The sequence below is a fragment of the Neopsephotus bourkii genome, unplaced genomic scaffold (genome assembly GCF_033783945.1).
Source record: "Neopsephotus bourkii isolate Nb327-2 ecotype Australia unplaced genomic scaffold, CSIRO-AGI_Nbou_v1 NB_1630, whole genome shotgun sequence".
In the NCBI taxonomy this organism is placed as follows: domain Eukaryota; kingdom Metazoa; phylum Chordata; class Aves; order Psittaciformes; family Psittacidae; genus Neopsephotus; species Neopsephotus bourkii.
Window position 1 is genome coordinate 10,160,764 of NW_026902105.1, and position 12,575 is coordinate 10,173,338.

Sequence of the window (12,575 nt, forward strand, 5' to 3'; positions counted from 1 at the left end):
AAGTGCTAAGAAAGGAAGGGCCAGAGCAACTGATGTCAGGTCAGCAAGTAATAGTGGAGGAAGCTCTAGGAATGCTGTTTGAACTGGGTCATCTCTGAGAGGACAGTTGTAGACAGACAAGTGCAAATAAGAAACAACTGCAACCTGGGCATGTTTGTGGACTTGAAACAAGTGTAGAAGACCCTTAACACTTGGAGAATCAAATCTTTGGCTTTTTGTCCCTCTGTCCCTTGCTCCCCCCCCCCTTTTTTTTTGTTTTTTTTTTTTTAATTATTATTTTGGGGTTTTTTTAATTATTTGTCTGTTTGGTTGGTTGGTTTTGTGTATATGTGTGTGTGTCCCCATGCTTTTGGTCAATTTCTGACCAATATTTGGTTTCATTTACCCTGAACAGTAGTTTACATAGTTTATGACTGTGCCAGCCTGGATTCACTTCATGTCATATGATCTTGGAGGCTGCACAGCTCGAAATCTGCCTAACACATTGGATAGAAGATCACATGCAAATTCCAGATCCATTGGCACAAGCTGAAAATTCATGACTGCAGCATTTGATCACAGAAGCTAGTAACGTGTTAGCTGGCCCATCCTCACTGCTGCTACCAGACCAGAATAAAAAAAACACCCTAACTACTCAGCAACCTTCATTTATTTTTAGGATGACTTCAATGCAGCCAGCTCTGACTGTTTTATGGCACTGTAATGTGAAGGAAGATTGTTTCTGATCTTCCATAGGAAGTTATTCAAATAAGCGCTCTTCCAACAGGCTTTGATTGATATGACAGTGGGACTGTATGGGAGGAAAGAAAGCTCTTGGTGAACACACCTGTCTCACATGGTCAGTGTTCAGTGGTAATGTCTCTCCTGTCTGGATTCAAAAGATTTAAGCTACTTTTTTTTGTAGTTGGTTTGGTTTTTTTTTTTGTTGTTGTTGTTTATTATTAGTATTTCTGGCTTCCAACTAATGAATAGGCTAGCTAGTATTTTCTTCCTGAAGCATATATCTGCCTGGAGAGTGGTCTGCCCAATTTGCTGTAGTATTATGTGTAGTATCTGATACTCTACATTTAGTAAATAAAACTATTCTATACACTGTATCATCTCAGTTACTGTAGTGAACCTTTCTCTGTGCCAAACAGAGGCATGATCAGCAAACCCATTCTGTGGTGTGGTTTCTTTCTGGGTCCAGAATTTATCCAAGACTCATTGTAAATATGACATGACTCTGGCATCAGGACTGACGGTTTGAAAGCGGCGCTGTCAGGAAGCTGGCTCCAAACGGAAAGAGCTGAGACTGAGGCATTTTGTGGTATGGCCGGGATGGTGAAATGAAGTGCATTCCATGACTGACAGAAAGTAGACAGGAAAGCCAACACGTGATACTCTCTTCACTAGACTCAGAGGAATATATTGAATGCCAGAAAGTGTGGCAAACCCATCTAATACAATTCCAATGTGTTCCCATCTTTTCTCACAGCCAAGTTGACTTGACTGTTCCTAAGCTGGTTAGGTGTTTGCTTGCTGATTCTGAGTTGATATATGGCCTGGCTAAAGATCCCACATAATATATGGATCTTTTAAATCTTTTGCTTTTTCCCATGTGCTCTTGTTTGAGGGAAACAGCTTCTGAAGTGCTGGTATTTATCTGTCCACATGGATTGGTGACAAGCATGTGTGAAGGCAGGATGGATAGAGAAAAGTTTCACAATTCAGAGAAAATTAGCAGATGTTGAGCTAATACAGAGCCCACTGCTGAGAGTAACAGACAGCACACAGAGTTTTCTCTGGTGTTATAGAAAAGTGGTTGCAATCTGAGACTCGTTTCTTTTAGTTCACAACAGTCAAGGTATATATAGTACATAAATATGACTTTCACCAGGATTGCTGTTAGGAAACAGCTTCTTTCTGTAATAAAGGAGGAAAGGTTAAGCAGAGGTAAAAGAAAACCCAGCATCTTTGGAGATCATCTGAGCTGTTACGCTTTTTGGACAAACTAACCCTTATGTCAGGGGCTTTTAGGATTCAGAAAGATTTTGGCCAAAATGTTATTGTCATGAAATATTTTTGCTGGGATACTCATGGAAAACAAATATAGGATAAAGATCTGATTGAATTAAATTAATTTGCAAACACAAATTTCTTGCAAGTATTGTCTAGGCTAGATCTTGCTATGATACCTCCTATGTACAAAAGTGTTACTTGTGTTTCAGTATTAGTTGATATGCACTTAGCAAGACTAAAAGTTCTGTTTCAGCAAAGAGCTAAGCTATTTTACCTTTAAGTACTTGGGTTAACTCCATTGCTGTAGGCCTTTTAATATTAATATTGTTGATAGAACTTTTTGAATAGAAAACGTGATAATTTTCAAGACATTAAAAAAACCTGCAATCACTGTCATGATTTCATCTCTTTCCTTTTCAAGTGCCTCTAAGTCCACCAACAAACCTGAAATTTTCTGATGTTGGGCACAACAGTGCTAAGCTAACATGGGATCCTGCTTCCAAAAATGTGAACGGCTATCGCATCATGTACGTTAAAACAGATGGAACAGAAACCAATGAGGTAAATTATTAGTATCTCTCGTCCCTTAACCAATCTCAGACATCCAATCCCCATCCAAACTTCTGTAATTATTAATGGAAACTTTTATAAACAAAGCTACCTTGCAAGCTGTAAAAATTACTTATTAGAGAATTCTGAAGCTGAGTGCAAACAAGAGTTTGCTTAGTGTTGGGTGTGGATTCGTAGTGGATCATACATGTGGGGGACGTTACTTTGAACATCTTACATACCAGAACAGTCATTGCTATTGCACGTAAACTAAAGGAAACTACTCAAGTGAACAATGGTGTATATGTGCAGGAACTTGACGATACATGGTGTGGAAATATGTATTCTTGGTTCAATACAGATAATGATACTTTCAATATATCATATGTCATGGACCCAAGCTCATTCAAATAGACTATCTGAAGGTTTCACTGCATTTTCTTAACATTTATTACTTACATTTCTATTAAAAACTCTCTAGTAACAGGATTTGGCTAAGACAGAATGATAATATAATGCCAAGATGTTCTAAATTAGACTCTTGCATTTAATAATTTACTCGTGCAATTTTAGTTATGCCTTCTTACTAAAAGTGCTTTATAATAGCTTTTAGTAGCATGAATCCTGTGATAGAATGAAAAATGGGATGGAATTATATTAACACAGAAATTAAAAAAAAATACAGAAAATGCAGTAAACTGGTCCAATTATTAATACAGTCCAGACCCCTTATGTCATAAGTTGCCATGGATAACTTAGCCCTCTAAAAAAAAGCCTTTAATAGTAGTTATGTGTAATTGTGTTTCTTCTGGGGGACATATCTGGCCTTTCATCCATACAAGATGGCATATTTTATTAATTCTGAAGAAGCTGTTGCTGAGATTCGAAGAAAGCATTCCAGTGCTATATTTTGTGTCTTTTCTTTCTGCTATGTCCCTTAGAATTTAAATTACAAATCACTTGACCTCTTCCTATTGATTAGCCTTAATACAGATAATACCTCTGGCTGCATTCATCACAATGGTATTTGCATGTCTCAGGTTTGTGGTAATACCCTTCATAGCATGACTGTTCAGTAGGTTATTATTTACTTTTCCTACTACATAAATGTCTGTTAAAAGAGAAAGTGCCATTTTTTGTTGCACTGCATCAGTAGAATTTCTCTTTGGTGCCAAGCTAGTGTGACACTGAATAGTTGAACTGATAAGCTGTCAGTTTATAAAGCCTTGAGCAGTATGTCCTCAGCAAAGTCATGTTAACTGCAGTCTGGGTAAGGAACAGATAAAACTCTTATCTTGTCTCTTGACAAATGTAAACCATAATTGTTTAGGCAACAATTATCCACTGGGGGACTGGATTCAACAGCCTCAAAAGTTCCTTCTCTTTCTGAGTTCCTGAACACACAGAACAGATATGTTAGCGAGTTAGGCTTACTAAGGTGGAATTCTCTTTTACCCTATTTTGTCATAAACAAAATTTGCCTTTTCTCTAATCTACTTGATTTTTTTCAGCTGTTATGGCCCTGAATTTATACTTGTTCATAGTTTCACAGAATTTACATACTAATAACATGACATTTTCTTTCTGTATCATTACCCAGCAGAATTTCAGACACTGATTATGTAAAGTGTATGATCAACATCTACTGCAAATTATGCTTTCTCTAGGTGGAAGTTGGTCGTGTTTCAACCCATACTCTACAAAGTCTGGCACCCCTTACAGAGTATACTGCTGCTATTTTCTCTCTGTATGATGAAGGTCAATCTGAACCACTTACTGGCAGCTTTACCACAAGTAAGTATTACTGAATTTTGAAGGCTTTCCAAGAAGAATTTTTATACTCTGTTACTTTACTGGAAAGTAAGACCAGTAACAGCAAGTATCTCTGGCTGTAAATTCATATATAAGGAATCCTTTTGTTATTTTCATTGGGGTTTTCAGCATTTTTGCTCCCTTAGTATGGGACCAGTTATGGGAGAAATCTGTTGACATCTTGAAAACATTTATATGGATAAGGCTCATTTATTAAGAAGTCTTTCCACAGTCAGCCATTTCAAAGCATCTTTTATGCCATTAGGTAGTAAAGCATTTGTCTCCCCAGCCTTCTGAAGCACCTTTCAGTGTGATGGCATTTGTCTCTTCAGCTAAGTGTGATAAGTTCTGAATCATACAATTAACCAGTGAACTGTCTAGGCAATAAAGGGCAGAACTTCATATAAACAGGAACTAGAACTCCAAAAGGAGAATGTATACATAATTTAAGGCTCCTGCAGTCTGTTTAGCACATTTATAGTTTCTGTAACTATTTCTGCATTAAAAAAATGGCTGATGACACTTATTAATGATTTCTAACATAAAAGTGGGAAGAGAAAGACTTTGAAGGAGGAAAGAGAAACATGAGGTGGAAAAGAAAGGGAGAATGTATGAGTATGGAAAAAGAGGTTGATATTTGCATGCAAACAGCAAGTGGAAATGCAGACAGAATTTCTGGAAAGGACAAAAATTAGAATTTTGCTTTGAGGTAGAGGAAAAGAAAAGAGCATGATGCACAGAGCATGGGACTGCTTCAATGGAGAGATCACAGAGAGGCATGTCCACTTAGAGTAGCTAAAGAGCATGTATTGTGCATATTAGGCTCCGTCAATTGCAAAACCACTTCCTTAAGTTCAAATAAGTGTGCAAAGAATTCTGCAGCGCCTTTGTTATCTACCTCCCATCTTATCCTCTGTTCAAGTACATGCTTGATATTGCCATAGGTGCAAGTCTCAGAGAATAACCTACTCACACTTTTCTTTTGCATAATATTTTGCAGAAAGAGTTCCTGCTCCCCAGCATCTGGAAATCGATGAAGCATCGACTGATAGTTTTAGGGTCAGCTGGAAGCCCACCTCATCAGATATTGCTTTTTATAGACTGGCATGGATTCCTTTGGATGGGGGAGAATCTGAAGAGGTTAGTTGTCTTGATTTTCTGAGGGTGTGAAATGGAAGAGAAAATTCCATTCTGAGGGCACCTATGCTGCAACTTTTACCAATTAAATATGACCAATTGATTTACAGAAAAATCTGCCCCAATGCAAAGCTGTCTAAACCAAAATCAAACCAGTATTCCAAGGGTGGGGTTTTTTGTTCGTTTTTTTTCCTTTTAAGAGGTAACGAGGAAAGGTCTTTAGTGAATAATCAATCTAATCTACAATGTGCCAACTGCCATATGACTCTCATTGCTGTTTGATGCTACTTCAGCTTTTAGAGATTCGTATTCTTTGCTTTGCTATGAAGATGATGACAGTAGCTGAGCCAGAGCAGCAATATCCTCACATAAAGCTCCACATTTGTCTAATGTGCTGGCCATTTAAAATCCCTTGTGAGGCCTTAGTTATATGATGTTACAGAAGGAAAAGTTTGCACATAGTTAATTTATTAGATTGCTCCTTTATTACCTTTTATTGTTATTTCTCCTTTTCCTCCTCATGTTTTATTTTTTGCTGTAAGCCCTGTGTGTCTTCTCTGGTAGTGTCATTTTTATCAGTCTGAATGTTAAAATGATTTTTCATCCCTTCAGCTTTTAATGTTTTATTTTCTTTTTCCAAGTAGAAAAATACAGACACTTTCTCTCCCTTTCCCAAATTTCCATCATTCATAGTCTGTCTCATTTCCTCTTTCCATCTTTATTTCCTCTTTCCATCTTCCATTTCCTCTTTCCTCTTTATTTACTCATTCATTTGACTTCTTTTGTATGCCTTAATCTCCAATGCGTTTCTCAAACATCTTGCTATGTTGGCATCAGCATTGTGAAGAGAGGCCACGTCTGCAAACTGTTTATCTGGGTGCACAACTCAGTGGGGAAGACGAAGCTTCCCACCTGGACCTAGGTTTCATTCATCATTTTGTCATACATTAGGGCAGAAAGCAGTCATTGCAGCTTAGGTTATGTGGCACTTTTTTCTGTTAGCTTAACCTCATTCTTCCTAACCTTTCACCTAGCAAGAAGTAGTCATGCAAGAAACAAAGAATAACAGGAGTGAGCAGGGAAAAGAAGGAGTTGGCAGATGAGCAAGTGGACACAGGTCATCCCCTTAGCATTTTCTCCTGCAGCAGATGAACTGATTTGTTTTGTTTAAGTCCCAGTGAGTAGCTGTCAGTGAATCCCTTTTTAAGTCATGTGAGATTTAAGATATCTGAGTTTTTTGAGTGTAAGAACAAATAATCAAGAAATGTTTGAACTGTTAAGGTTCCTCTTATTCATTACAGTCTCTAAGAACTGCTGGAGGCCCCAGTGTTTTAGTACATTGAAATATTAAAAATACCTGAGCTGTTTTCTTGTTCTCCTTGAATGACCTCTGTAATGGGGTCAGGCTGAGGATAGCACAATACCTCCAGGCTGTTGCCTCTTTAAGCTTCTTTCCCAGCTAAGTGATAAGTCATGCAGAGAAATGACATGCACTCCCTCTTTCTCCCAAGACCCAACTTGCCAGTTAGCTGAGAGGGGTCAGGGCTGGTGGTGAGAATTACACGCCTTTCGGCTTACTTCACCCCCACTGCTGATGGGTGAGGAGTGTTTAGTGGGGAGTTGACGCTAAAAAGCCAGAATACATTTAAGAGCGGCCTTTCATTTCTAGGTTACACTACAGAATGCATGCTGTTATACTCGTGTGCTTGTTACTATTCTTACTTTGTTATTTGTCCTCTCTACCTGAAAGTTCAGCACTTTGTGTTCTTTTTCTATGGTCTTCTTTGTGGGATAAATTAGCAGGAGAGTAGGGTGATGGAAGTGGTGCTTCAGAAAATTATGTGAGATAGTAGCTATGTATAAATATCTGATACATGACTAGAGGCTCTGGGGAACTTTAAAGGAAGGTGTACTTTGATCTACTTAGTATACAGCTAGACTCATTCAGTTTGTTTCTGAAATTTTCCCAAGAAAATCTGTGCCAGAAAGTATGCGGTGAGGGATGCCCAATTCATTACTTGATAGCTGTAGAACTTATTTCTTTCTGCTTTTGGTTTTTCTTTTTTAATCTGGGTTCAGAAGTTCTGTGACTGTTTTATGGGTCCCTCTTTCGCAGGACCAACTCAGGAAATCTCATGTAGCAAATGAAAGCATAAAGTGTGATTCACTGTTTCTGATAACTGTTGTAGTAGATTTTAAGCAGCACGTATATTTGTTGTTGTATTTCATTATAAGTCTTATTTTGATTCTGTGTATGCAGTGGCCACCTTTAAAAACTTGCCAGTGTTCATCTAGATAAAGGCTGTTTTATTGTAGTATCTGTCTGCATAACCCAGAAACTATTCCCAAAACCATTTCACTCAGCTCATTTCACCAGAATTACTGCTCAGGCTCCTTGTATTCTACTTTGCAGTCCCTTTAGCTCCAGCTCTTGCCAATCTATTGATCCTTTCCAATAAAATAAGTGAAACACACAAAAATCTGAAGTGAAACCATCTGCTTATAGTTAACATTGCACATGCAAATATTCTGCAGCTGTCATAATTAGAAATAAGGAAAATCACTATTTTAAACATCATACAATATAGCAAACTTCTCATTAGCAGATATCTCCTGATCCCCAGGTGTGCCGCAAATGTTCTTTCAGATTGAATTCTTGTGTGGAACCATAACTTGGATTATAATTCCGGTAAAGGAACAGCATTTTGTAAAGCTGTGGAGATGCTAAATGCATTTGTAATATTAATACTTGAATGGTAGAAATATAAATGAAAGCTAAGTTACTCTATTTTGCTTTCATTGATGAATGTTTTGAGTTTCAATGATTTTTCAAATGAAATACTTATGGTCAGCTTTAGCAACTAATTAGCTATGGGTGAAAGTGTATGACTACACATTAGAATAATCAAGCTAGTCCCAAAATAATAAATACATTTCAGATATTCTTAACAGTGTTGTTGTTTTTTTTCCCCAGATGTACTCTGTAATACTTTTTATTTCAACATAACTAATAAATTCTTTGGGCACATCGGAGTGTAGATTTCATTTATTTCAAAGGAGAATCCAGTTTCCATCTTTCATTTCAGTCAATTCCTATAAATCAATCACATACAGAACTGATTTTCTTTAATCTTGCTGCGTTACTTAGGTTGTCATCAATGGAGACACAGACAGTCATGTTATTGAGGGTTTGTTGCCCAACACAGAATATGAAGTTTCTTTGCTGGCAGTTTTTGATGATGAAACTGAAAGTGAAGCTGTTGCTGTTCTTGGAGCTACATGTAAGACAAATTCTTGATTGTAATTTTTAGAGATGTTTAGATGATTTAAATTTAATGCACATATATTTCAAATACAGTCCATCATTGGGTGTCTGTAATATTGAAGAAAGTGGTCGTTTAGCACCCGGGCTTTGATGACTATTTTTTGCTTATGTTAATTAATATTACATAGTAGATGGCATTAAATCAAAACAGTGGTTTGGCTCCCTGTCTGATGTGTGCTATTAATAACCTTTGGATCTGGGTAGATATTCTCCCATCCTACGTTTCAACTTAGTTACAGGGTTAATCTTGAACCTTAAGACCAGAGTCCCTTACCTATTCAAATGATGCTGATACTGCTCAGTGTTGCTGAGTCTACTTTCTGTTTTTCACTTGGACAGAATGAAGAGCTTTCAATTTAATTCATCTTACAACTTTACCAAATGGTCAAAGTGGAAGTTATCATGCATAGTTCAGCCAGAAATTTGGGAAGCTATATGCATTTTTTTTACAGTGTATAATCATATCTGTAGATTTAAGTGTTTATCTTGAAAATAGATGTGCCTAAAGTAAACTAAATGAATAGCTCCTTTGTAGTTTCTGAAATGCCTGAAGGGTGGGATGCCTGGAGGTGTAAGCACATACTTTCACTGTCATAGTTGGAAATACAAAATAAGTATTGTGACTTCCATGTCTTGTTGAATTGTTAGTGAGCTGAGTATTGTTTTTCAGTTGCAAGGACTACCCCAATACCTGCCACGGAGACTACTACCAGTACCACAACTTCTAAGCCAACCACAGCAGGTATTTATTGTTCTATTTAGAACAAATATCATCACTTTAAATGCTGAATACAAAGAGCTGAGTCTGCCCACAAGCACGCCCAGGTGCAGAGGCAGAGAGATGTGATATTATCAAGGAGCTGATAATCCCAGTTCTTACTGGTCCATGACGTTAGGACACAATAGACCTCAGGCAGGGGACATCACCGGTGAAAGGTGCATGCTATTGCGCTCCTGCACCAGCCTTCTACATGTGGCTGGTTTCCTGCATGTGCCATGTGTGGAAGGAGCCAACCTATTACACAGTGTAAGGACTGTGAATGATAGCAGTAATTTTGCATAGGAAGTAATTTGGAAAATTCATCTCTTTCTTCTCTTTCCCTGAAGAGCTTAGAAACTCTTAGAATTTTGTTTAGTTTGGTTTTCCTGGAATTAGAAAACTGACTTGTAAGGAACAACAATTCTGGAATGTTTCTCTTCCATAGCATTCCAGCTGCAGTGGAGTTTTGGTTACTCTAAGGCACCATAAGCCGTGTAGTATAAACAAAGCAGATAGATGGAGTAATAGTGTTAAAGGTAGTATAGGATAGGTATTATTTTATTAAATGTTTAAAGTTTTTATGTTATTAAGCCTGAGTGTGACTGAAGTATATGGGTTTGCCGCACCAAAGTATATGGGATCTGCATACCCACCATGAGTTCAGGAGAGCTTGCAGCTACTTGATGATAATTTAACACAATTTTAAATCTAAAAATAGAGTTGAGAAGATATTAATTAAGTGTTTTCTTCTTTAGTTTTTCGAACAGGAATCAGAAACCTTGTTATAGACGATGAAACAACCTCAAGTCTGAGGGTGGTATGGGACATTTCAGATTACAATGTTCAGCAGTTCAGAGTGACCTACCTCACTGCGAAAGGTGACCGTGCCGAGGAAGCGGTAAGAATGGTCTGTATAGGCTTTGTAAATGGTTTCATAAGCTTGAAAAGTTTGTTTAATAACTGCTAAGACATGGTATTTCTTTTCAAGACACTCCTGTTGCAATTAGCAAAAGATCTGTGTTTGGTATTACCATGAAATTGAAGTTTTAATTGTACAGCACCTGGTGCACTGCAGGCAACAGCAGTCAAATATAAGATCAAGGCCCAGTCACACAATGTTTAAAGAAGTCATAGTTAAAAGATGAGCAGCCTGTCCTCCTTTTTCTGTATTGTTAAATCTGTGTAGGTGTTTGTAGGTTTTAGTTTGTTTTGTTGGGGTTTTCTTGTTTGTTTTGGGATTCTTTACTCCTTCGGCTTTTTCTGTCCTGAGGTTGTGCTTGTACAGGACAATCTTATGTAATTATTTTACTTCCTTCAGCAATTTCACTCCTTCCCTAAAAGTCTCATTTTATGCTAAAGCCATGTAATTAAAGTTCAAATGCAGATTTTTCATACTGCTTGTTGACCTGAACTTGTCACAATAAGGACAGCACTTTTTATCCTAAGTGCCTAAGGATGCTTGTTATTTTTCTAATATCATCTCATACTCAAAGTTAAAATTGTCTTTCACAGAAAAAAGCTTCTGGTGACAAAGGTTTTGGAAAACATTTGGAAGAATGAAGAGTGCTGCCTGTACTCTTTAGTGTATATAGCAAATAAGGAAAAAAGATAATTCCTCACTGCATTATTTTAAGATTTCATAATATTTTAGATAATTTCAGAATTCTGGGACACAAGTGCTTTTTTTTTTTTTCCCCTCTTCTTTCTTCAGTTGGGGAATTCTGAGTATTGCAGCACTTTGTTTCAGCAAAATAAACTAAGTTCAGAAATGTTGGGATAGCTCTGTGGATATACATTTAACAGGTGAAATAGTATAGCTCAAGGCTATTTTCTCAATAAATAGCTCAGAATGCAAAAATATTGACTCTATTATTCTTTTCTGTGTCTGTCCCATGACTGACTTCTGTTCATAGAACAGTTATATAGAAAATATGGGGTATTCTAACAATTATATAGAAAATACAGGATATTCTTTTTGATGCCTAGCAGCTGACATTTTTGCTCTATATCATACTGTGTCCATAAAAAATGTTGAAAGAAGTTGCTTGAATTCCTAGAAAAATATTAGTCTTTTTTCATTTTGGCTTCATTTGTCTTTTATGAGACCTTGGTGGAAGATTACTTTTTAACCATCTCTTTGAACTATAATCTGAAAATGGACTTTTGAGGTAGTGATTTCCTTTTGAACTGCAAAACATCCTTTATGAATCTAACTTGACTCTACGACAGTATGGTTTATAATACAATGGCAAACTTGTACAGCACAATGGCACAAATTGTACTATTTTTCTGGCACTAACTCAAAGTTTCTAAAATTCAGATACTAGATTTCAGCTCTGGGAGTTTTATTCAAATTCAGTTGAATGATATAAATGTAGTTCTGATTTAGTATTCAACAATTGTTATTTTTAAAGGAAATTAAACTGTACGAAGGGTGTTCAAATTTTGGCTACCAGAAAGATATTTGAGTTGGCTCTAAAGCTCATTAAAGAAAATTATAAAATTGTAAGATTAGGCAGGTATATTGGCTTTAATTCCCAAAATTCTTTAGTTTTTAATTGCACTCTCAAGTCTCAATTCAGCAAACAGGTTAACCACATGTTTCATCTTTGAAATTAATCACATGCATAAATACTACTGAATAAAGAATGATGTAAGATTATCCTTAAGCACATTTTAAAAAGAAGGAATATATTTTAGCATGTGGCTCCAAGCACCTGAGAGGTGCAACACAGATGTCAATAAAAACGACACAGATGTTTAATTTTTAAGGGAGTAATTATATGGTTAACTGCATTTCTTAAGCAGAACCCAAAAGTTTTGTGGAATTTGGGGCTCAAGTATACTATAGCGTGACAATTCTGTGGTGGATGCTTAGGTTGTTTGGCTCTGATTTCAGTGATATAAATTTCAGTTACTCCTCCCTTTACATAAAAATATTAATAAGCATTTCAATCCTTGATGCAATTGGCTGGAAATCAGGGACTAGAA

At 36.8% G+C, this 12,575-nt stretch overlaps 1 protein-coding gene across 3 annotated transcripts in view; it reads left to right on the forward strand.

Moving 5' to 3' along the window:
- The window catches only part of COL14A1 (collagen type XIV alpha 1 chain), a 117,470-nt gene that overhangs the window by 45,937 nt on the left and 58,958 nt on the right, over positions 1-12,575 (forward strand). For all 3 annotated transcript variants that reach the window (XM_061373462.1, XM_061373461.1, XM_061373460.1), the window contains exons 14-19: positions 2,423-2,562; positions 4,218-4,344; positions 5,363-5,502; positions 8,648-8,780; positions 9,495-9,566; positions 10,340-10,482. In XM_061373462.1, the coding sequence (XP_061229446.1) occupies positions 2,423-2,562; positions 4,218-4,344; positions 5,363-5,502; positions 8,648-8,780; positions 9,495-9,566; positions 10,340-10,482 (755 nt within the window). The remainder of the gene's footprint in view (positions 1-2,422; positions 2,563-4,217; positions 4,345-5,362; positions 5,503-8,647; positions 8,781-9,494; positions 9,567-10,339; positions 10,483-12,575) is intronic.